At 46.0% G+C, this 23782-nt stretch overlaps 5 protein-coding genes across 8 annotated transcripts; 1 reads left to right on the forward strand and 4 right to left on the reverse strand.

Annotated features, from left to right (window-relative positions):
- Positions 1-29: 29 nt before the first annotated feature.
- Positions 30-2310, reverse strand: LOC108048791 (nuclear pore complex protein Nup88). Its single transcript, XM_017129679.2, has one exon. It carries the CDS (start codon positions 2248-2250, stop codon positions 139-141), a length of 2112 nt encoding a protein of 703 aa, XP_016985168.1. The 5' UTR covers positions 2251-2310; the 3' UTR covers positions 30-138.
- An 818-nt stretch (positions 2311-3128) lies between these two features.
- On the forward strand, positions 3129-8402 carry LOC108048774 (uncharacterized protein CG7065-like). Its single transcript, XM_017129643.2, has 4 exons — positions 3129-3240; positions 3312-3398; positions 3461-5539; positions 6677-8402. Exons 3-4 carry the CDS (start codon positions 3481-3483, stop codon positions 8236-8238), a joined length of 3621 nt encoding a protein of 1206 aa, XP_016985132.2. The 5' UTR covers positions 3129-3240; positions 3312-3398; positions 3461-3480; the 3' UTR covers positions 8239-8402.
- Positions 8403-9651: 1249 nt separating this feature from the next.
- Positions 9652-12048, reverse strand: LOC108048731 (probable cytochrome P450 313a4). 3 transcript variants are annotated; one of them, XM_017129567.2, is made up of 8 exons: positions 11949-12048; positions 11815-11875; positions 11553-11750; positions 11316-11501; positions 10962-11034; positions 10792-10918; positions 10147-10732; positions 9652-10085 (listed from the first exon to the last, which is right to left on the reverse strand). In XM_017129567.2, exons 1-8 carry the CDS (start codon positions 11949-11951, stop codon positions 9925-9927), a joined length of 1395 nt encoding a protein of 464 aa, XP_016985056.2. In that variant the 5' UTR covers positions 11952-12048; the 3' UTR covers positions 9652-9924. The 3 variants fall into 3 exon arrangements, with proteins under 3 accessions (XP_016985056.2, XP_016985055.2, XP_016985057.1); XM_017129566.2 differs by having other exon boundaries at positions 11815-12042; XM_017129568.2 differs by lacking the exons at positions 11553-11750; positions 11815-11875; positions 11949-12048 and having other exon boundaries at positions 10792-10898; positions 11316-11354.
- An 801-nt stretch (positions 12049-12849) lies between these two features.
- Positions 12850-21744, reverse strand: LOC108048759 (monocarboxylate transporter 10). Of its 2 annotated transcripts, XM_017129618.2 has the most exons (6): positions 21471-21735; positions 19834-20226; positions 15506-15870; positions 14660-15443; positions 13783-13887; positions 12850-13195 (listed from the first exon to the last, which is right to left on the reverse strand). In XM_017129618.2, exons 2-6 carry the CDS (start codon positions 20189-20191, stop codon positions 13161-13163), a joined length of 1647 nt encoding a protein of 548 aa, XP_016985107.1. In that variant the 5' UTR covers positions 20192-20226; positions 21471-21735; the 3' UTR covers positions 12850-13160. The 2 variants fall into 2 exon arrangements, with proteins under 2 accessions (XP_016985107.1, XP_016985106.1); XM_017129617.2 differs by lacking the exon at positions 12850-13195 and having other exon boundaries at positions 13292-13887; positions 21471-21744.
- Positions 21745-22105: 361 nt separating this feature from the next.
- LOC108048760 (suppressor of fused homolog) lies at positions 22106-23711 on the reverse strand. Its single transcript, XM_017129619.2, has one exon. The coding sequence runs from the start codon at positions 23672-23674 to the stop codon at positions 22256-22258; it is 1419 nt and encodes a 472-aa protein (XP_016985108.1). The 5' UTR covers positions 23675-23711; the 3' UTR covers positions 22106-22255.
- Positions 23712-23782: the final 71 nt, after the last annotated feature.

Genomic DNA, 23782 nt, shown 5'->3' on the forward strand with positions numbered 1-23782 from the left:
CTGAATATAAAGAGAAGAACGCAACCAAATATATGACTTAATCGACAATTTTATTTTTAATACGTTTTAGTTCTAAGATTCGGATTTAACATAAACAAAAACGTGGCTAAATATATCAGTATGCTTTCCAATCCGAGTTTATACACCAACGATTTTGTTGATACGCTTGACGTCGGTGATCTGGCGATCGATCTCCCCGGTCAATTGGGTAAGTATCTCAGTAATAGTACGGTGTTGCTTTTCCGGCAGCTCGTACGCATTTTTTTTCAGATCCTCCTGGCTCTTAGCAATATGGTACCGCTGTTTGTTCAGCGTCTTCTTGGCGCCCTCCAATCCAGCGGCAATGCTTTGGGTGACGGTGTTGAGACGGGCAACTTCCTGGGCAAACTCGCGCTCCGCCACCACATTGTTCGGAAGAGCGGCATTGGCCTTCTGCATCAGCCCGTTGCATTTGCGCACGAGCAGCTCCTGACTGTAGCTGATCTCCTCAAAGCGCTCGGCAAGCTTGTGGGCCCGCTCGCTGATCAACTCGCGCTCGTGCTCCAGATCCTGGATCTCCTGCAGTTGCTGCTCCTTCTTCAGCTGGATCTGGTTGATGTGCCGGGCGAAGGCAGCGCGGACGAGGTCATGCCGCTTCAGGTACTGTTCGCGTAGAACCTCGATGGCCTGGTTCAGTAGTTCGTAGCTCTCCTGAGCGGATGGCGAAGAAAGTTTTTCCGCGAGGATGGGCTGGTTTACACTGCGCTGCAATAGCGATTTAATAGTGTCGACAAACGAAGGGCCACTTTCTTGCTGCGTCACATCTAAGCAAGCCTGCTTATTCTCATTGGGTGTCACTAGTAGTTGGGCATCGATAACCAGCTTAAGACTGATGACCTGGCCGCTGCCCAAAAGCAGGACCACTCCGGCCGGAATTTGCAGCAAAGCCAGTCCAAAGACTGCGTTCACAGACTCACTGGAGTCGAATTTAGTGCACAGGATATACTCGGCCCGGGAAGAGGCTGCCAGCTCCAGTCTGTCTTCTTCGGACTCGCTGTCCAGGTAACGCTGCAGTTCGGAGATGAAACTCACGGTGACGGCGTGAAGGCCTGCGTTGTGGTAGGCAAAGTAGCGCATTTCGTTTATCAAATCACGTTTCAAATAAACTGGATAGTTGTAGGAAGCTCCTGCTACACCTCCAGCTCCAGAAGCAGCCAATCCCAGCTCCAGTTCCACAGTTTCAAGAACGTGTATAACGTATTCGGCGGGTTCAATAAGCACAAAGTCATCCACCTCGTTAAAGGAATGCTCGGTGCCCTCCGCCTCCATGAGCAGAGCATGATGTAGCTTGCCGTTAGATTCGGCTATAACAACAGTCGGCGGCAGCGAGGGAATAATCAGGAGAGCACACGACTCCAGCCCATAGTTGTCCTGCGTTTGAGGCGTTATGGTAATGGGGCCCTGCAGACGCGTATTGTCCGAGTCCAGGCCTGTCATTAAGACGTAAATGTTGCCGTTCTCGCGCAGCACCACTAAGGGCCACTCGATCTTGTCCTGCTTAGGCACCGATTTGGCCGCGATCAGGGTTCTGTTGCTCTTATCCAAAGTCGATTCGTTTTCCGTGGCGGGTTCTGTGTCAACTGGTTTCTTTGCGGGGGCAATGTCAAAGTCCACGGCCACCTCGCCGAAGTCGCAGAGGGAGCTGTTGGCTTCGCCTCGGCGGAACGATGGACCAACTTGCCACACGTGGCGCAGTTTGGAGTGGTTGTACACCCGGATGGTGTTGTTGTTAAGCAGCACCAGTAGCGTAGAATCCGATACAGAGTGCGGATGCCAGCGCAGTTGACGCACCTCCAGGTGCGGGTTGTTGAGGAACAGCTGAGTATCTAGCCCGAAGGTGCGGCAGGTGATCCTGGCCTTGCCGTCCTTGTAGTATCCCTCAGGTCCCCAGCGGCGGGGCAGCTCCAGGATGGTCACGCCGCGTGGTCCGCTTAGCGCTACCAGGGAGCACTCGTTGGAGGCCAGCACGCGGTCCACCTCAAGGCTCACCGTGCTCGAGGGGATCAGGGTCTGAAACTGGACATTCACATCGGCCGCCAGTGAGGAACGCCAGTTGCGCACCAACAAGCAGCACTCCTTGGCGTCCCAGGCGAACAGAAGGTCGTCTTTGCAGTCCAACAGGTTCTGAGTCCTCTGCGCCAGGGGCAAGCCATCGCGAATCTTCGCAAACAATTCAGTTTTGTTTAATTCCAAAATATCCGTGAGCGACATTGCCGGTTTGTTTATGCTTTGTGCCCGCTTTTTTTTCCCAAAATGTGATAGTATTATGGTATCTTACAAAAATCCGTCATTGTAGGTTTTAGTATATTTTAAACTTTTGCATTGAATAAAAAAATAAATATAGTTATAGATAAATACCAAAGAGAAGAGCGAAAGAAACGGATATCTTAATAAAATTCCTATAATTTCCCTTTAGAATTAAGAAACAAGTCACCAGAACAAAAATTGGGGTATTCTCTTATCGATTGAGTTTTTGAAGAGTCGAATTATGTAGAGACTGCCGGCTGCTCAATAATAATAAAACAAGTTCTTTAGTCCCAAAAATTTTATAATTATATTTTTGTAGTCTCACTTTTCTCATTGACAAACAGAAGGGGGCTTATTTGAGGAAGAAGTATCGGACCTTGAGAGTTAGGTCTGAAGTCTGAAGATAAGTTGGAGACAGACGCAGGTATTCTAGTATAGTTGGACTCGCCTGATTATCATATTTAAGAATATATATATTTTATAACTAAAATAACTCCTTTAAAATGTTGCAAGCTTTGGACTTAAGTTACATACATATGTATGTGCGTCAAAGTAGCGTCAGTGACAATGCGGAATTTTTTTGTAGAGCATTCGAGAGTGGTGTTTAAATGGTTTTGTGGTAAATTAAATTAGTTCGCTATTAATTTATAAATTACGCAACAGACTAATATACAAAATAACATTTAATTTATCGTTAAATTTGATTGAGATTAAAAAATATATGTGTTTGACATTTTATTACAAAATTTATATAAAATATGATACCAAGCCAAGCGTCGATATTTCGAAACTATCGTAAGTGGTTTTACTACAGTACCACCGCACGGTAACACTGCAAAGCAGTCTCTACCACACAAAAAAAAAGGTCTTCGTATTTTCACGCCACTTAAAAAAAAGGAGGAAAGGCGCTGGAAAAACGGATAGTTATATGCTGTTATTGCATATCCTGGCATAGTAAGTACCGGTAACTCCGCAGGCGAAAGCCTCCCCTTTGAAAAAGTGATCGTGAATGGTGAAATCCGCAGTGCAAAAGTGAACAAAAATCGGCCACTGGCGGAAGAAAAAAAAGATAAGGGGAAAACGAAACGCAGGAACCGGAACCGGAAACTAAGGTAAGTGCTGACCCTGGACGAAATCCGTTCACTGGCGTTCTCTGTGTGATTCCCATTCGCAGAGCGATTCGGGGACTTGGTCATGAGTTTCCTGCCGGGGGAGCCGGTGCCACCGGGATTCGAGGAGAACGACATGTCCCAATCGTCGGTGATCCAAAAGCAGATCGATAGTTACACCGGCGGCCCACTGATCGGCACCGAGTACACCATCGAGCTGCACGAGGCGGGCCAGCTGCGTCCGGACTACTTCTGCGTGCTGTGCAATTCCTGCACCGATGGCCGCAGCGTCTTTGTCCACTGGACATCGCTGGCCCACCGCACTAAGTACCTGCACACCCATTTCCAGAAGGCCCACGATGTACTCCAGAAGCTCAAGCGCACGCCCAACAGCTCCGGCGATCTGGTCATCGCCACCGGGAAACTCGTTACGGCGATTGAGAAGCACTTCGGTCGCTCTCGTCAGATGACGACGGCCACTGGCGAGGATTTCCGGCGTTTTCGCGCCAAGATCTGCAGCCAGGTGCGGGATAATTTCCATTTCGATGAGTGTGCCGGTCCAGATTTCGCCGAGGAGGCGCAACGGCTCCTGCGCAAACCAAAGCCTGACGAGTCTATCCAGGTCAGCCTCAAGATGAACGCCGCCGACGGCAACAGCAACAAGCGGGAGGACGGCAATATAACCTCCCTGGATGCCATCTCCAGTGATGATGAGAATTTCGGCCCTTCCGTTCCTCCTGCCCTCCAGGTGCCGAAAGTGCTTCTGCACAAAAATAACCTGGGCGAAGATGCCATTGGACGTGGTGTCAATCGGTCGCCTCCGCCACCTGGTGGCGTGATCAAGCCCCAGCAGTTGCCCACGCCCAAGCAGCTGTCCATTCAGGCCTCTATTATCGCCCAGGAGCGCTACAAGTGGGAGAAGTTCCGCTGCGTGTTGGAACTTCAGCTCAAGCAGCTGCGCGATGAAACGGAGACGTACGAGTCGAATCCCGAGAAGCATCCGGACTATCCGGACGAGTGGAAACAGTTCTGGAATCGGCGCTACAAGCAGCTGCAGGAGGAGAAGAATTGCGATCCGAATCAGTACGACTACAAGCCGGAGTGGATTAGCTACTGGAAAGATCGCCGCATCGAGCTGTTCAACATTTCGGTAAACAAAATCAAAAAGGATCTTAAGGAAAAGTTCAAGCTGGGCGACGAAGACGAGGAGAAGACCAAGGAGCTAATGGAACGCTACAAGATCCGAGGGGCCAGTCCAAAAGAAGCGCCGCCCAAGACCAAAGCCGTCAATCGTCGCAAGCAGAACTTCCGCAACAATCGTGCAGGGGGTGCGGCAGGAGCTCCCGATGCTGTCATAGATATTAGCGATGACGAGACCTCTAGTCCTCCGAACCGTGGTCGGCCTTTCAAACGGCGCTCGGAATCCCGGTCGTTGTCCCCCAAGCGGGGCGGACGTCGTCCCTTGCGGCGTTCACGTAGTCGTTCGCCGCGCCGCAATTTCCGGCGGGGATCACGCTCCCGCTCGCGTTCCCGCAGCCTAAGACTCAGATCGCGCTCACCGGCCTTCTACCGCCAACGTGATCGTGCCGCTCACCGTTCCAGGGAGCGCGTCCTGTCCCCCACACCTAGGGATTTCGTGGATCGTCGCAGCCTGGAGCGGGAGAGATCTACCGAGTATTTCCGTGGTGAGGGCTATGCACGCGGGCCGCGCAGCTATGACCATGTAGAGACCTTCCGCATGATGGATTCTCGTGTGTATCCGGAATACAACAACCCCAAGGTGCGGTCCATTTCGCCAGCCGTCTCCTCCAACAAGGATAAGGAACCCTCAGATCCCGTCGAGGAGGGTCCACTGACCGTCGTCAGTGTCCTTCGCATGTTGTCCGCCGTGGAAGAACACCTGGGCAGCTTGGGGCCCAAGGCCCTCAATCTGCTCAGCAAAGCGCTGGCCATGGAGATGGTGCAGCCAAATGCCGCTGACGATTTGCTTATGAACGACGACAACTGTGTCTTTCTCGAGACCACCAAGGAAAAGCTGAAGGGCATCCTCATCGCCGAGGTTCTGGACGATCCGCAAAAGGTGCGGGTGGTTAAAAAACTGATCACCAACATAGCGGCCATCATCTTTCAGGTGAACTCCAGAGGTAAGCCCGCCCCCATTCGCCCCTGTTTTTCGCGGTTAGAGGTCCGGAGGTAAGTATGAGTGTAGAACAAAACTAAACTTCCCGACTTGCCCCTTAAATCAAAAAGGTTTGCATAAAAAAATAAAACGATTTACCCGCGCGGTTTACGGTTTTTGTTAAGCACTTAGTGAAGTTCTAAAGTTTATCTTTGATGTGAGTTTTGTGCCAATCGGTTGCATAGGTTAGATTAAAAAATTTGAAACATTCAAAGTGGTTTTCAACGAAAACTTGTTTATGTGCTGGTGATAAAGAATTGAAAAATAATACATTTATTACTTTCATCTACTAACCTCTGCGGTTAACACTAAAAGATATATGAAATATTATTCAGTGTTTGGTTCTTAAGTAATACGAAGACTCGCAATAAGTTTTTTTTAACATTGTTATTTAAAAAATAAACTATATTGGCGGATGTAAAACACATTTGTTCTTTCTCACTAAATCATAAACAATATGGGTGCTCAATACATTTATATTTATGTTTATCCTGGGCCAGGTTTTTTAATCGTTAGTTGTTTTAAAAAAAACTATATTCAATTGAATTGAATGCTCTGAATTTCTGCTTATTCCTGGCAATTACTGAGCGTTTCTCGCATATCGAGTGCTTCGGGTTATGTTTCCCAAAAGCTTTACATTAATCAGGATTATTTACGGTGGTTTTCTTCTCACAATAAAATAATAAGAAACTATATTTCGAACAGTACACGAGATATAATAAAACAGAATTTGGAAATTTTTGCACATATTTTCAAGTGGGACTAATATTAGTATTTTACTTTATTTGAGTAAAGTCTTATCTAGTTTTATTATAAAACTTTGTCGAAACGCTGTGATTTTTATCGAAACCACCGCCAAATAAAAATGTATTCGGTAAACTCGATTTGCGGTCAGCTTTCCATTTTTGTTGGCGGGTGTGTGAACAAAGTGTGCCAACGATCCTTGAGCAGTCCTGTCGCCATCCACTCCATCCATAAGTATAAATGTAATTTACGTAGTTCCGCGCGACACTGAAGCTTCATTTTCTGTGACACCCACGCCTGCCAATCCTAACTGATTGTTTTTTTTGTGTTGTTCCTCCCCAATAACCGGATGATTTAGGTATACCCGATGCCGCCGAGGCCAAGGTCAAGGCGAACGCAAATCCGGCGCCCATTCAGCTGCCCTTCGACCGGAATGTAGTGGCCCCCAAGCTGGCCAACGCTCTGGTACTCAAAGGATACTACGACGTGAGTACCGGCGACATGAACAAACTGCTGCACTTGCTAACGCTGCTGGTGAAGACGGACAAACAGCGCCGTCAGGTGGACATGAGTAATGCCCTGTCATTCAATGAGATTCTGGCCAAGCTCGGTCTGCAAAAAGAGACGCCCGCCGTTAACATGGGCATCGATTTGGACGAGCTGATGAAGGAGGTGGAGAACCAGCTGAACAAGGAGTCTCTGGATGTGGCTGCCCCCAGTGCGGGAGCAACGGCCAAGTCTCAACTGGAACCAGCCAGCGGCAGCAATGGCATGGAGTCGCTGACCGACTCAGATCTGCAGACGCTACTCCAGAACTTTAAATTTTTGTCGAACGAGGAGCAGGTGCATCTTATTGGACATCTGCGCAAAATGGAGGTCCAGGAGCCCTCGCGCGTGGAGCGACTGCGCAAGTATGTGAATCTCGCGGAGCTGAGTGGTGATGGCGAGTCCTGCAGTGATTTCCTGTCGCGCGTAGTAAACATTGGTGGGGCCACAAAGCCGACGGAGAGATCCAAGTCCAGGGTTTCGTATTCAGGCGGCATGGCCTCCTCCTCCGGCACCGCCGTCGCCGCCTCCTCATCCTCCCCTATGGCAGCTCTCTCCTCGCTGACCACCCGACGTATCAGTGTGGAGCGTGAACGGCAACGCGATTTCCAAAATTTGCCCATTAACAAGCAGCGTCGCGTTCCGGTCTCGCCTAGCTTTATAATCGATGACGACGAAGACGATGATTACAACTTTGACGATCTGGTGATGAAGGCCTGCGATTCGAATGGCGGCGGCGGTGGTAATGCCAGAAAGACAGCAGGTCCGCCCATTATAAACGTGGAATCATCGCCAAATGCCCTTACCTTCAAGCCAGCAGCTGCCTCCAAGATCTCGCTGAAGGACACCGAAAGCATTATAGCCAACCTGATGGGCACTTTGAGCAAGGGAGGAAATTCCGGGGGATCGAGTGGATCCTCCGGAGATAATCGCAATTACATGATAAATCAGCAACAACAACAGCAGCATGCACCGCCAAATCCGCTGAATTTTAATCAAAACACAGGCCAGAATCATGGCGAACACCAGTCGGGAGCAGGCTATCCCAAACCGGGCTATTCGGGGAAGCAGCAGGGCGGCAACTTTGGGCAGGAACCGCAGCCTCTAATGAGTAACTCAAACGCCAGACCAGATCCCAATCAATATCCGAATCAGCATGGCCTGTATGCGGGCAATGGTGTCCAGCAGAACTATTGGACCATGGGACCCGGAGGTGTACCCGGACCCGGACATGGTCCATATGGCGGTCCCATACACCCGTGGGCCAACAATGGACCGCCGCAGGCTCCATACAACCAAATGCCTCAGAACTTTTTCAACCCACAGCAACAGCAGGTGCCCCCTCATTATAACATGTTTGGGGGGCGCCACTAGAAGCCAATTAAAAGTGATTAAGCACCATTTTTTTTAGCTTAGAAACCAATGCCTCTGTCAAAAAATATTTGTCTTTGAGAACTGAACAACAAAGATCTGAACACGTTTGACTATACATAATTTAGAACAGCAAACAAAATAAAGAGACGCAAATTTAAGATTTATACCGACTTTAGTTTAGAAATGGGCCTGGTTTCTTCCTAAATATAAAATTTAATTTTAAGAATGAGCTTTGAGCTCAGAATTTTCAAATTAAAATAAGGTGAACATTTGAAAATAAAGGAAAACCGTATACAAATTAAAATTTGTATATTAAATTTAAACAAGAACCCGAAAATTTTCTGAAATTAGGTGTATTTATTATTTTTTAGTAATCATAAAAAAATAAAACAATTTAAGTTTTAATAAATAAATAAATCTGGAATACCAGCCTGCACTTTTAAATCCCGTAGAAGATTGTTCAAAATAAAAGGTAAATTATTTGTTCTTAAGAATGAATATTCAACAAAATAAAAACCCATATTAAACGAAACTAACAAAACATCTTTGTAAATAAAAAAAAGTAAATTTAAAAATAAATCTATACTACTTACTCTTCATGCTAATTTATCGCTATATCTAAACCTGCATTACATTCTTATAGGCAAACTATAAACTGAAGAGGTTATCGTATCAGTGAACCAGACCTCACAATAAATACAGTAAACAAACCTAATGCAAAGCTTTCAGAGTTTTTATGTAGGCAATTTAAACTACTTTTGAATTCTGGGTGTAAACGATGCAGCGACATTTTAATGAATATTTGGAACCAGCATACCTACATCAGCACATCTTCTGTGGCATCAGTTCTTCTAAGGAGCGACCAGTGTCTTTGCAATCCAAAAACAGATTTCGGACCTCAATAAATATATCAAATCGAACGTTAAAGCATTTTTTGGGGAAATGAATATAAATACACCTTCAAAAAGCCAGATATCTCCGTTACTTGATCAAAAGTTGGCATACTAATTTGCAAGTCTTGCTGTATAACTAAAAAACTGTAATTAAGTGTGAAATAAAGAATATCTCGGAATGGCTGAACGGATATTGATAAAACATTTGCTAAAATTATCATTAATGGATTGCGGTAGTGGGATATTTAATATTTGAAATATTAAATAACTATTGATGACTATGGTAAGTGTCTTGAAAATCCGAATTGAAATTCAATGATGCTTTTCTTAAAGTAAGTACAACTGTTTCAATTGTTTTTTAAAATCTTGACTTGGCACACGCTTTGTAAGGGGGTAGGCATTTTTCAAAAGGTAGCGTCGAATTGGTATTTTAAGTTACAGAAAATTAGTTGGTTCATGTCATGGCTAACGAACTGGTTCAAGTAATGTCTCATTTTCATATCCCTTTAAACTGCGCCCACTGTAATGCGATTTTCTCAAAAACTGAATTTCATTCTTATAAAATTTTCCCGAAACATTACAACCCAACAAAGACCTATGTTTATTTTGACACACCCTCTGTGACGGACTCTATTTCTAAATGAATTTTGTAGCGCTTTACTAGATTTTACAATTTTTAATTGGCACATGAGAATCCCTTTTCGCTAAAAAAATTACCGAATTTACAGAATATATTGCTCTTACCAGTTTTATTATTCAACTTTCTTTTTGTATCACTTAGCTTATTTAATTTTTAAGTTCGCTTCTGGAGCTCCAACAGTGGCACGGATTTAAGCTTCATGGTTATATCTTCAACAAAATAAAGATCTTCAAACGGAAAACTTGTCTTAAACCTATAATTTCTCAATAATTTGGCCAGTGTAACTTTAGCCGATATCAATGCATATCTCCAACCTAAAATTAAAAAATAATTATATGATTAAAATGAATAAATGAAAACCATAACTTAAGTTACCTATGCAATTTCTAATTCCCTTTGTGAAGGGTATATAGGCGTACGGGTGCTTGTCCCGAATATTGTGGGGTAGGAAATTATCTGGATTGAAGGTTTCTGCTTCTGGGCCCCAGATTTTTTTGCTCCGGTGCATGTGGTAAATGTCGATAGCGATCTGAACTCCCTGGGGGATCACTATCCCATTGGATAGTTTAAGGTCCTGCGACGTTTGTCGGGAGACAACTGGAACAGGGGGTATAACTCTCATTGACTCGTTGAGAATCAGATCCAGATACACCATCTGCTGAGTGTCAGCATACGTCACATCGAAGTTTCCGGTGTTTGGGAACAGGGTTTCTATCTCCTCAAAGGCCCTCTCCTGATAATCGGGAAACATGGCCAGCAACATCAGCGTATAATACACTGCATTTGCAGTGGTCTCAAAAGCGCCAAAAACAATAATATTCGACTCATCCTCGACATTTTTCCAACTGAACACTCCCCGTCTCAGCAAATCCGTGGCCAGGTTAAGAAATATATTCTTGTCAATAGATTTGATAGCAGGTAACGTTTCTTTTTGGTCTTCGGACAACTTTTTTTCAATAAGCTAAAAGAAGTTAAAGATTAATGTATTCGTTAATCATTGGTTAATTATGCTGTTATCACCTTCTTGATGAACTGGCGAATTTCCGTCTTGGCCTGATAGTAGTGTGACTCCTTTCCCACCAGCTGGCGAATAAATTGGCTGTTTAGCCACGGCGAGAAGCACATATCTGTCATGGTTTCCAAAATACTATTATTGGATAGAAGCAGTCCAGATCCAGCTGAACACTCACCATTGATATCGGTCCAGCAGGGTGTTGCTCATCAAGTTCTCCTCGCTTTTGACGTCACTGCCCATGGTAGTTTCTATTAATGCATTATGTATCATGTTAATCAGGAATTTAAATAAAGTCTGTTTAATTGAATAAGAATAGTTGAAAAAGTGATATTTTAAAATATGGATGTGGACTATCTTATGTATTTATTCTAATTTCGGACTGGTGCTGTGAATGACAACCAATTTTTATAACTTTACATTCGATGATTATTATTAAAAGCGAAAACAATGAGGTGACTGTTTCTATTTGCCTTTATTTTAGAAAAATAACATTTTATATTCAACTTATTACACTATTTTTTGTACTCACGGGTGGCTATGCCCAGGGTGAAGCTCTGTAGCAGTGGAATAAGGTCCTTCTCCCCATCATCCTGCAATGGTTTCAGTTGATCCAGTAGAAGGGCCGTCTCTCGGTTGAAAATGGGCAGGAAGCTAAGTAAAACTTTGTGGCCAAAGGCGGGGTTCAACAGCCTTCGGTGGATGCTCCAACGGGGGTCTAAAACAATCCACACTTTAGTAACTCCCACACTTAATTCCAAACGCACACCGTTCATGCTGAATAGTCCAGTGCCCGCCCCATCGTCCACCGCCTTGTATATAATGCCCTTGTTGACGCAGTGGGGCGATGTGAAGATGTCCTGCACTACTTGGGGATCACTGACAATCATAAAGGGAATGGGCCCGAGCCACGAGAATATTGTCGGGCCGTGCTTGTCCAGGAAGCACCCGAACGCATTGAGGATATCTGCTCAGGGAGACCTTAATTAATACTCCCGATCAGCTGAATAATCCCAGAAATCTTCTAACACCTTCCCTCCTCATTAGCCAGTGGGCCATGCCTAGAATGGGATATCCAAGTGGACCCGGGATCTTGAGAGTGAGCAGGTAAAACCTGCGTCGGCTCCACAGAAAATAGAGCCACAGCAGGAACAGTAATCCACACCATAGGGTCCAGGTCAGCATGGCTAGTTAATCCTTATCCACTTGCAGCTCGAAATGTAATCCGTTTCCTAACGATTTTCGACCGATCGGTTTGAAGTGCGCCAACAGTTTGGTTGCCCAATTTTCAGTCAATCGACTTTTTATAAGCCGGACGTGGTGCCTGCTTTGGGACGCGATCGATCTATTGTCACGCGTAATGATCAGCGATCGATCGACCTGGGTGTCTCTCCTCTCGGCGAAAGAAAGAAAGAGCTACGGGGCTACGGGTGGAGACCCATTGAACCGCACATAGCGCGCCGTTTTTTATTGGATCCGACATGGAAGCGTGCATACAAATAGCTATAATTTTAACTAATGGCCAGTGATGACATGCCAAACACTTTAAGAATGCGAATTGGGCAACGCGAATCCACTACGTCATTAATTGGTTCCTATGAGGGGGTGCTAATCATTGCGTTGCATAATCAAAAAAAACTTCTAAACGGCCATGATCAATAATTTGGAGACACAGATACTTGTTACGGTTCAGTTAATTAATGATACAATAGCCCCAGTGAGCCATTCACAAAAAAAATCATGAGCCTATTAGTAATCGATTCGGGCTATTAGCCATTAAAAAGTAGGACAATTTCGTATTGTTTCGGGTAATTTTAAAGTAATTCCCCAATTTCCCTATCCTCCAAGTTGTTAGATATTCGGTATATAAGTAAATAATAAATCATTGACCTAAGCTTTCAGTGGCGTGTATTGAAACCATAATAATAACCAATTTTGCTTCGTGAATAAAAAACGTTAAGTTATTGCAAATACAATTGTAAACCGTTTTTACAATTACATACTTCAATAACCTTTTGTTTTTGTTGTCAGATATTACCATAATAAGATTAAAAGTCAAAATCCGATTCTTATTCTGTGTGTTATTTATTAAAATTTAAATTTTACGTTTATTTGGTTTGCGAAATCGCCTTAGCCTAGGTTTATTATGCACACATGAAGGATAGGAGAAGGGCACGGGCATCTCATCCGACCCGATGAATGGGCATATGTTTGGAAACATGTGCTGTAGCTATGGTTTATATAAAGAATGAACACCTCGATTTTGCGCTGGCTAAGCTGTGGGCTCCGACGACGAGATTACAGCTGAAAATGGCAGAACTTTTCAATTGGTTTCGAAAGTTTTGTGGAATTTTGAGTTATAGCGACGACGGTCTCCCTACGACGCCGATCCGTTGGTCACGGCGAGTTTCCCTGAAAGATGCACAGGATAATACAGTTGAAAGTGGTTTCTGGTCGGTCGATTCGAGCCTGCCCATGCGCAATGACTCCGAAACACTCAGCGATAACTATGAGAACTAAGCTGGCATTTATTTACAGCAGGTCCCGGTCTACAAGGCTTACGATCTACAAAGCAATTGGAGGCAATGGGAATGGGAGTGCTGGTGCAGGGATGCAGGTGCGAGGTTAGAGACGTGGGATGTGGAATGTGGGGTGGTCAGAAGTGCGTCTTAGTCATGCTATTCGATTACAAACTCTATTTACACCAAGATGGCAAAGAGCCCAAGGAAGGGCTTACAGCAGGCGAAGCAGAGAGATTCTAGCAGCTAGCAGTTAGGCGGTGGGTTAGTAGATGGAATAGTTATAGCGACGCCTCTTGGGGTCGTCAGTCAGGGGCAGGGACATGCGGGGACTGGAGCCCCGGCCCAGCAGTGCGGTGTGTGAGCAGCTGGGCAGCACATGTATGCCCGGGTTAGTGTGAAGCGAGCTACTGGGATGGTCGCAGGCGGCGGAGTCTGAGATGCGATTGGGGCTAGGCCAAGGTGAGTCGGGGTACGCACCAGTTCCGCTGTCCACGTGTCCGTTGCTATGGGTCGTTGGGGCCGCATCGCCGGTTCCATTAACACCATTACTGGCACCCATCAACGGTGCGCTCGACTTGGTGCCTGCGAATAAAAATCAAACATTGCGTTATCACGTCGATTAGGATAGGGGTAATATACAAAAATGTTCAACTGAAAACACGTATAAGCACTATTCACTACTAAAATTAACATTAATATATTGAAATGTTATGTGATAGTGTTCTTATCATTTGCATATTTATGAATTTATTGCTTTTTGTACGCTACTTAATTGTGTACCCTTATTTGCATTACTTTAATAAATATAATTTTATAACGATAAATATGATTTAAAAAAAGAAATGTAAGGAAAAATATCGAAATGAAAATTTTTTCAAAGATCATTTTCTAAATTTATACTGAAACCTACCCGACTTAAATTTCAGATTTAAGGGTAATTTTTAGATTTCTACATAGATATAGACCGCCCATTTACTGGCCTTAACCATGTCTACATAGACTTCCTCGATTTGTGGGCGTAACAGTGGACAATTTTAAAAAACCTGCGCTGCGAAGGTATCTAGTAATACCTATGTACCTATGTATCTAAATGTTAAACCCCAAATCTCTAGCTCGAAGTTTATAGAAACAGACGGCTGGACAGACAGTACAGACAGAAGATTATGCCAGATCGACTCGGCTAATGATCCTGATCAAAAATAAATATACTTTAAAGTATGGAAAACGCCTCCTTCTTTTTGTTACATACTTTTCAACGAATACATTACCCATTTACTCTTGAATTACTTATTTTTTCTTGCAAAAAGTTCCGAATTAAAGAATCAAATTTTGACTTAAATTACGCAAAACTCACCACCCGGCCGATAATGGCCGTTGCCGGCAATCTCGATGTCTCCGTTGGCCATAACCACAGCTCGCGGCGCACTGACCCCCTTCTCCTCCTCCTTGACGCACTTGATCAGGAATAGTAGCGAGGAGCCGAGCAGTGGGGGCAGTCCAGCGAGAATCAGGGGCAAATTATAGGAGTTCGTGCTGTCGAAGATCATGCCCGCCACTGGGGGTCCCACCGTCAGCGGAATGGAGCTGAGTCCCAGCAGAAAGCCGATGGCCTGCGTGGCACCCGATGGACCACAGATCTCATAGGCAATCGGGCCCAGCAGCGAGATAAAGCATCCATCGAAGAGACCCATGACCAGGGTAAACGAGACGAGAACCACATACGAGTTGGTGAGGGGAAGCAGCAAGGTCACCAGGCCAATGGAAACCAGGGACAGCTGCTGCAGGTACATACGGTTCACTCCCGGCATATCGGCAATAACGCCGAAGATTAGGCGTCCGATGCCGGAGGTGATGCCGATACACATGACCGGCAGGTTCACATCCTCGCCCGGAAAAGTGGTCTTCACGAACTGCATCATGTGGACGTACGGCACAAAGTAGCCGAACAATGCGAGGGGCACGCACAGGGCCCAGATGACAAAGCGCTTGCGCTTCCAGATCTCCACGTTTATAATGGAGCGCAGGAAGAGATTGATGCGCGACCTTCCTGGCTTTTTCTTAGGCGGCTCTGGTGGCGGGTGCAACGGCTTGTAGACGAAGGAGCAGAGGATGATAAAGGCAGATACGAGGCTCATTATCTGGGATACAAGAAAAAGAAATCAGTATATAAGCGCTGAAGGGCTATATTTAATCCACTCACCCTTAGGGTTCCCTCCAGGCCATTGCTGGCCAGGAGCTTGTCCAGACAGGGTGGCAATATCACAGTGAAAACGCTGGAGCCGGCGGTCACGAAGCCGCTCACCTTGCCCAGATAGCGCTTGAAGTAATGGCCCAGGATGGCCAGTGTGGGTGTGTAGGCGAGGGCCGCGCCCAGGCCAAACATAATCCCGTAGGTGAAGTACAGGGCGCTGATGTTCTCGGTGCAGAACGAGGACAGCAGCAGTCCTCCTGCAGAGAGGACTCCTCCGGCGAACGTGGTCAGCCGCAGTCCAATCTTGTCGGTCAAGCAGCCGGCCACAGTGGAGAAGAGGAATGTGGTGCCGATGGCCAGGGATCCGATCAGAGCTGTAATTAAGGAAATGGTTGCACCATTAAATTATATGGCAGATTATAACTCTGGGCATACATAAGCAATGTTTGGCAAACATTTACTGATATGAAACAGCCAGAAATACTCGATGGACTATCTTAGGTGTGTACTTTTAAAATTCAGCTTATGCAGCAAAATGTTGACATATTGTTCAATCTCTTATGAAAATATTAAATTCCTTTATTTATACTTGATAATTATCTCTTATATGTGTAGCTTACGCAGCTAAATGTTGACCTATTGTTAAATCTCTTATGGAAATATTAAATTCCTTTATTAATAAGTAAAAACAATCAAAATATATATATACATTTATATTTGTCAGAGAAGCAATGTTTACGATTTATAATCTCTTTAGGCAATATTATGTTGATAATAGAGGCCCGTATGAGTCAACATTAGTTCAATGCAGTTTTTCCCAGTTTCGACTTATGGAAATCGTAATATAAATCATTCGAGTACTGCTTTAAATAACTAGGATCATATAATCACAAAATTACGTTTCGAGTTCTTTTAATTTTTTCATACCATAGGTGTTAAAAACAATTTTAAGAAGATGATGGCCTTCTTTTGTTTTCTGGACGGATCGTTACGAAATGTTGATAGATTCTTTAGAAAAGAGTTTATTGACAGGCTTTTGAGTGTTTGACTCTAATTCGTTTTTCACTAATTAGTCGGTTTTAATGTACTTTTCTTAAAAAAAAGTATTTAAACCATTAAACCATTGTCCTTACCTATCAGATAACATAACAAAAGTTACTCCAAATTGTTCTGATTGCATAACAAACTGATTCAAACTCAAAACTGATTCAAAAAAATGTATAGAAACAAATTTGTTTAATGCTAATCAATTTTTGAAAAAAATGTTCCAATTATATAAAATCTTTAGCCAAGCGAGCTGGCCAATAGTCTGCTAGACTAATTCGGACAAATTTCATTCGACAAATCGAATCTCACGCACTTGCGGTTGATTGTGAAGTGAGGCGCTTTAATGCATGTCTGGCTATTGGCCACAGTTCCAGGTGTTTCAGTGCAACTTCCAGGTGGATGCCCTACTGCGTCGAATGGAGCGTGGTCTGGAAACCCGATCCGTCGGCGGTTTGCGGGATCGAGGACTTTACGCATCTTGTCGCTTGCCATTAAAAGATTGGATTTTCGTTGTCAATAATTTTCCGCTGAACTCTGCGGGCAGAAGTGGGGGAATCCAATTGTTTGCGTTGCGTAAACACTTTCGCTTGTTCTACTTCGGCACTTCAAATTGATGTTCGATTGACAGATTCAGGTTAATTCTTTGTTCCCCGCCTCGAAGATGATCTAATGCTCTGATAAGGCCCGCGCCTCTGGCAGAACCCTCCTCTGAGCGATGTGCAGCTGCAGCCGCTCCAGCGACTTTGGTCCATTGTCTGGGACATGGACAGTGAACGTGGACCGAAAGCAGGTAGTGGATGAAAGTCCGGATGGAGAACGCCCAAAAGCCAATTATATCTTATTCCGGATTGAGATCACCCAAAGCCTGTCTTCTGTGATTTTGGTACAAATTGAAACTATTAAGTTTATTTTCTAAGTACGTACTACACAGTATTTCCGACTGAAAGTAACTAATTTATTTTGTAAGTACACAGTGAACCGTATTTATGTCTTTATTAAACCCTACAAAAAGCGGATTTGTAAATCCTAATCATAGTGTCTATCAAATTGTACGCCGGAACTAGAGATAAGCGTTCGATTCAGCTCGCGTGTCAGTCCGAATTTATTGTCATAATCTGCGTTCCGCGAGCAATTCATAAAAGTTGCTTATTAATAGCCGGGATCCAACCTCCCTTGACCTTTGACCTGATGATGTTTATGTTTTTTCGTTGAATTAACTTTCACATAAGTATTTTCATTTTTTTAAGAATTATTTCTCTTGGTGAATTTTAAATGCTCTAAATAAAGGTATTAAAATATAAAATTATCTGAGAAACGGCGGATATAAAATTATAACTACATCTACATAACTTAGAATTGAAAAACTGCAGCGCATTACCCCAAAATAAAACTTAACCCACTCTGGATGCTTCATGGATATTTATTGACCATTCGGTGAGACATGGCTAGCCGGGAAATGGGGCCGTGAGGTGGCACGTATTTCTCCCCCACATGCGCAGAATGATTCTCCCGCAATCTCAGCAAAAGGCAGGCAGTCAATGTCAATGCCACAGACGATTCTCTTTCGCAGTCAATGGCAATCCGCTCGAGAGCTGCGAGGAGAGCCATTAGATAATACCCGTGACCATTCTCCGACCCAACAAAAACCCGAGGCGGTGCCAAAAATTCAAAAAGAATCCGAACGGAAGGGGACTTGCCGAATTACATGGCACCGCTGGCGTCTGGCGTTTGTCTGAGGAGCGGCGAAAATAGATCAGAATATTTTTAGCATGCCTCATATTCATAGATGGCAACCCGATGCGATCTCATGCAATATCTGACGCAATAGGCAAAGGGATTGCATCGGAGGAAAAGCCAAAGATTGGCAGTCGATTGGATGATTGATCTTGACCTCCGTTTCACACGGATGAACCGATGGGGCAGCGCCTTTAAGCTCCACTAAGTCGCTATGATGTGCTTATGGACGTGTGTAATTGACAAAGGCTGACAATTAATTGATGAACCGACACCGCGATAAAAGTGGGGAAAATATGGCACACAGAGCTCAGGTTCGGATTACGTCAGGTTTTAATCATATTGCGGAACTGGCAGCCATCTCTGGCTCTAGCTCTAGCTCTAGCTTTAGCCTTAGCCCTAGCTGTTGCTGTAGCTGTTGCTTTGGCTCGGAGGAGGATCGCTGTCAGGCGCAGCACTTGAGGGGCTTCCCCGGCAGCGCCGGCCGACCAAGTAACTGGGTCAGTGGCGGGTGCACTTTTGCTTGTGGCTTTTGTTTTCTGCTGGCCAGTTCTCCGGCTCGTCTTAAAAGCGCCGGCCGTGCCCCCAATGCGATGCCGCCCCACGCTGCGTATGCGTAATGCAGGCCGGCCAGCAAACCTTGACAAACATTCCCAAATGCAGTGAGCTCTGCTCTGCCATTGCATTCGCAACAAAGCAGTTGCGTCTGGTTTGGAGTGGCTGTTCCCAGTGGTCAAGAGCTAAGCTGCCAAAATACTATCCACTTCAACCGGGGATCGCTCTGAATTTCCAGCTCCAACTCTACGCGACTCCCGTCCCTTGACGTCGTCGTCTTCGCGCTCTTCGCACTCGCCGGCTGTTGAATAATGCTTTGTGATCCAATCAACTTTTAGCAATTTAATTCACTTGACGTGGGTACGTTGGATTCCTATATCGTCACTTCTACTACGTACTACAACGTTTTATTGAACCCAAAGAGCCCAGAAGAGAAAAGCAATGTGCGTTGACATGGTCGAATGTCCGTTAGATTCGAAGAAACATATATCAAATTTGAATAATAAAATATTTCCAAAGAAATATTGACAATTCATTGTCAATTGCGTCAACACTTTGCATCTATGTATGTCCCAAATAAATCAAATTTATATTTGCAAATTCAAGAACGAACGTAAAAGTTAAAATGCTGATTGTACAATAAAAATAAAAGCTGTTGTCAGATTTGAGAATATTATCAATAAATGGGGATTTTAAAGAACGCAAATTAAATGTATTTTTTGTGCGAACTTCTAGGCATTATTTGAATCAAAGTCAGAGGCCTACCGGCAGCAATCAAAGGCCACAAAATTAGATTTGTTTCAGAGAGGTTGGGCAATTCCGTGCTGAAACAGATAGTCGCCTGCACAACAACTGTCCAGTTCCCATCAAATCCCATTTGCCCTGCCTGCATAATTACAATCAACGCCGGCAACTGGTCATAAATTCCGAATTCATATGCCGCGGGCTAAAGGGATTATGGACAAATTGCTGTCGCTTTCTTGGGGAAATGAGAGACTTACCCGCCTTGCTGGAGGCCTCCGGATCCCCAAGTTTTGTGAGCCGGTCGCTTAGCAGCGAGTGGATGACGCCGTACGTGTTGATGAATCCGAAGATGATGCCGTTGCAGAGGAAGGCGCTCACCATGACCAGCCAGGCCCGGGCTCCTCCGTCGGGAGGCTCCTTGCCGTGAATGTCCCGACAGCAGGGCGCTTCGATGTGTGTGCCGTTCCCGTTCTGCACTGGAACAGGGAGCTTCACCAGATCCTTTCCATTGGCATGCACCTGGCCGTTGGAGACCGGTGCGGTGTGTCCATTGGCGGGCAGGATGCGACCATTCACCTGGCCTTGCAGGTCGTTCAGGGGCTCAGTCTCGGCCATGGCTACTGGCTAGGAGGATTGGCTGCGAGTGCTGCCTGCAAATACACATTGAAGGGGTGGTAGGGGTGGATCAGTGGGGTGCACTCCGTAATCAGTCAGCCACATTGCACCCAAATATGCTGTTGACTGCCGCCTGCCGAAATGATACGTGTGCCGCTAGTATTTCCCCATCCCGGACAATCACAGACTGTCGGAATTGGCTAGGCAAATATTTGACCACGTTTATCGCTGTTTGCGCCTCCGGCAAATGAAAATGCAGTTTACATTGTCGGCAATCCAGAATCCAACTAAATGGGAGACGAAGCCACAAAGTGTCAGTTCTCAAGGGAGCGAAAGATACTTTGGAAGCGTGAAGCTAGATAACCAGATCTATCCACCCACAAAATTAAGGGATAGTTAAGTTATTAAAATAAACCTTTATGGAAGTATTTCGGTTTTATACACCTTGACTTAACCAAAAAAAGTTTCACATATAAAAAAACCAAAAGATTGGATGTTTAAGAAAACTATTTCTCTAATTTTAGAAAATTCGACCTGGTGTTTATTTTAATGGAATTTTATTTTACCTTTAGGAAATGGCCCTACTGTTTTTATTTTAAATAACAATCCAAAAACTGAGGACATAACAATTAAAATTATAAATTGGATCGAATTGCAGAGCTGTATAACAAAAAAACAATAACAATCTAGGGTTTCATTAGCTAATAGGTTCAAATTAGTAACCAAAGGTATTACTTTCAGGTTTCAATCACCAAGTTGTCGTGGAAACACGCCCGATTTTAATTTCCCATCTTCATATCTAGTCAGCAACATTGTAAGGCATTTTTAAGCTGCGCAGAACAGATTGCATTACAAGCGATAACTGAATTTTGTCGCATTTCTCGAATATGCATGCCCTTGTCGAGTGCACTTGGGATTGGGGGGTTCGAGGTGGGTCTACGGTTCATCGCCATGCTCTGTTCTGCAAACGTTTTCTTTTTCCCGCCCCGGGGCAGCCGAAGAACCGCACCGCAATAGCGAAAACTCAATGTAACGCGAGCCGCTCGCCGAAACAATAAAAAGAATTGTGACCGCTTTCGTTCTTGGCGGCTATCGCAGAAACCCGCGCTATCAACGGCGTGCACGTGTCCGCTCGATGACGACGCACTGCACCCTACCCAGTCCCACGGCGTGGGGGTCACTGCCGAAATCGAAGGTCACGGGTCGATGGGCTCGCCATTATGCAACCGCCGGTAGGTTGCTAAACCGCAAGCCTTCTTGGAGGCCCTCCCCTACGTACTTTTGAGCCGGAACTCCAGTCGAAGGCGTCTGATTCACTTGAAGACTCCAGGAATCCGGCGCACGAACGCGAATCGAGGAGCGATGAGTGGGCGGGTGAAGACCTCTCGAGCGAGCACACAACCGAGCGCTTGCGTCGTCGGCGGCGGAATGAAGAAAACTGAATTATTTTCCACGAGCTGTTTTGCAAAAATTCGTTCGCTCACTTAAGGCGCCTAATCAGAGACCACAGCGGTTGCGTTCTCTGCGGTAAACAAAAATTCACCTAGGCAACCGCGAAGATAGATACAAAAACAAACGGGGCGCGAAAAGTTTCGCAGCCAGGCAGATGATGCAGTTCCTCCAGCTCCAGCTCCAGTTTCAATCATATCACATGATCAAGGGCTGGATGTTTGTGTTCAAATTGAATACTCCTCTAATTTATCAATTCTCAGAATTAGAAACTGAAGCATGCCACTTGGCCACTGCGCAGTGCCATCAATTGGTGGCTTAGGAGGTGGCATTGACTCCATAGCCGGCAAGTGGCCATATCCGCCGCAGCCACTAAAGAAGACGCCCAACTGACTCATCCGGCGAATTGTTCGCTCCTGGCGCCGGCGCTTCCTCTTTTCAACTGCGGATCAAAAGCCCGTCGAGTGGTTTTGGGTATGTATATTTTGACTGGACTCCGGAGAGCAAAGGCCACGTGCATTGTGTTAGATGAAATGTATAAATGTATAACTTACTTGTTAGTGGAAGATTCAATTCGATTAAATTAAAATAATACTAGCTAGGTTTCCGACAGTTTCACATTTTCAGAGGAGCAGCGTCCAGGGACATGGGCAGAACGTTGGGCAGCACGGGTTCCGGCTGGTCAACGATCAGTTTCAGGTTCTTGTCGGGCCACTCCAGCTCCAACCTCTGCTTGGGCTCGCAGTTCTCGTGTAGGCCCGCGCTGCGGAAGTCCTCCATCAGGCGAGGGACCAGCTCGTCGGGGATCAGGACCTGAATCCAGTAGCCCAGCACGCCGTAAGGTTCGCTGACGGTGACCGCGGAACCGGTCACGGATTCCGCCACCAGTGTGAGTGCCAGATGTTGAGCCTTGAAGGTGAAGTGCCGCCCATGACGAATGCGGTCCTTGATGGCCAACAGCAGGTACTTGGCCACGCCGGGTGCCAGGGTAATCTCAATGCCATCCAGTGAAATGCAGTTGGGGGCCTGCGGCTGGAAGTCCAGGGGACAGGACTTGTGCAGCGAGTTGCTGCTCATCGACATTGACTGCGGAAAGCTGGGCTCCTCGCGCTTCATTTGCGTCTCTGTCAGCGGTCGGTTGTTCTCCTCGTTGGCACACTTCTCGCTCAGCGCCATGAAGTCCACCTCCTGCTTCAGTTGCCGGGTGGACTTCAGCTCGCGGAACGTGAATTCGGCATTGACGCCGGCCAGATCGGAGCCCTGCTTCTCCAGGTCGTCCTGCAGGTTGAGCAGCGTCTCGGGAAACAGCTCGAATACGCTCATCGGGCGCTCCATGTTGGTTACCAGCCAGTCGCCTCCCGTCTGCACATCCTGGCGCAGAAAGTTGAGCACTCCGCGTCCATTCCAGCGCGAGGCCTGCTCCAGCTCGTTCTCAAAGACGCCGACAATCTGGCAGAAGTCCACTGTGCCGGTGGGCGTCTCAATGCAGCCCAACTGCGGGTCCTGGGCGACCAGGAGGCTCTGCAGCTTGGAGGTGGCACTCCCATCCAGACTCTTGCGCCACGGGATGTTGTCCCCGAAGCACAGTCCGTTGCCCGTCTCGAAGCAGTAGCGTCCGATGGACTGCAGCAGGTTCGCCGGCCATGTGGGTGGCCGCTGTGGCTTTTCCGGGAACTCAATGTGCTGCTTCAGCTCCGCCTCCGTCTTGGCCAGCCGAAAGGTTAGCTCGAAGCCCATGCCAGACCTTGTGGACTCCTCCTCGCGCAGATGGACGCGCTCGTCGCCGTGCAGATCACTCAGCCCAAAGCTGATGTAGTGCCAATGCGGCGGAATGTTCCTGTCCGCATCCCCCGGATAATTGTACATGCTGATGTAGTCCAGCGGATCCTGCCCGCCCAGCCAGTACTTGAGCAGCGTGGTCACCTGCAGCGGGTTGGGCTGCTCGGGATACACCTGCCCCAGGTGGTCTATGATGGCCTTCAGGCCTGGCGGAGGCTTCACCTCCTGTTTTTTGTCCAAATTTGCCTCGGCCATTGTAATCAGTGTGACCGCAGCCAGGCCGTTCAGAAATACCGCCGGCTCAGAGCAAAACATATTATCTTAGACTCGTACCAATACATTTAGGGTATTCCCTACACTACC

Source organism: Drosophila rhopaloa, unplaced genomic scaffold (assembly GCF_018152115.1).
Source record: "Drosophila rhopaloa isolate 14029-0021.01 unplaced genomic scaffold, ASM1815211v1 contig_155, whole genome shotgun sequence".
Lineage (NCBI taxonomy): Eukaryota > Metazoa > Arthropoda > Insecta > Diptera > Drosophilidae > Drosophila > Drosophila rhopaloa.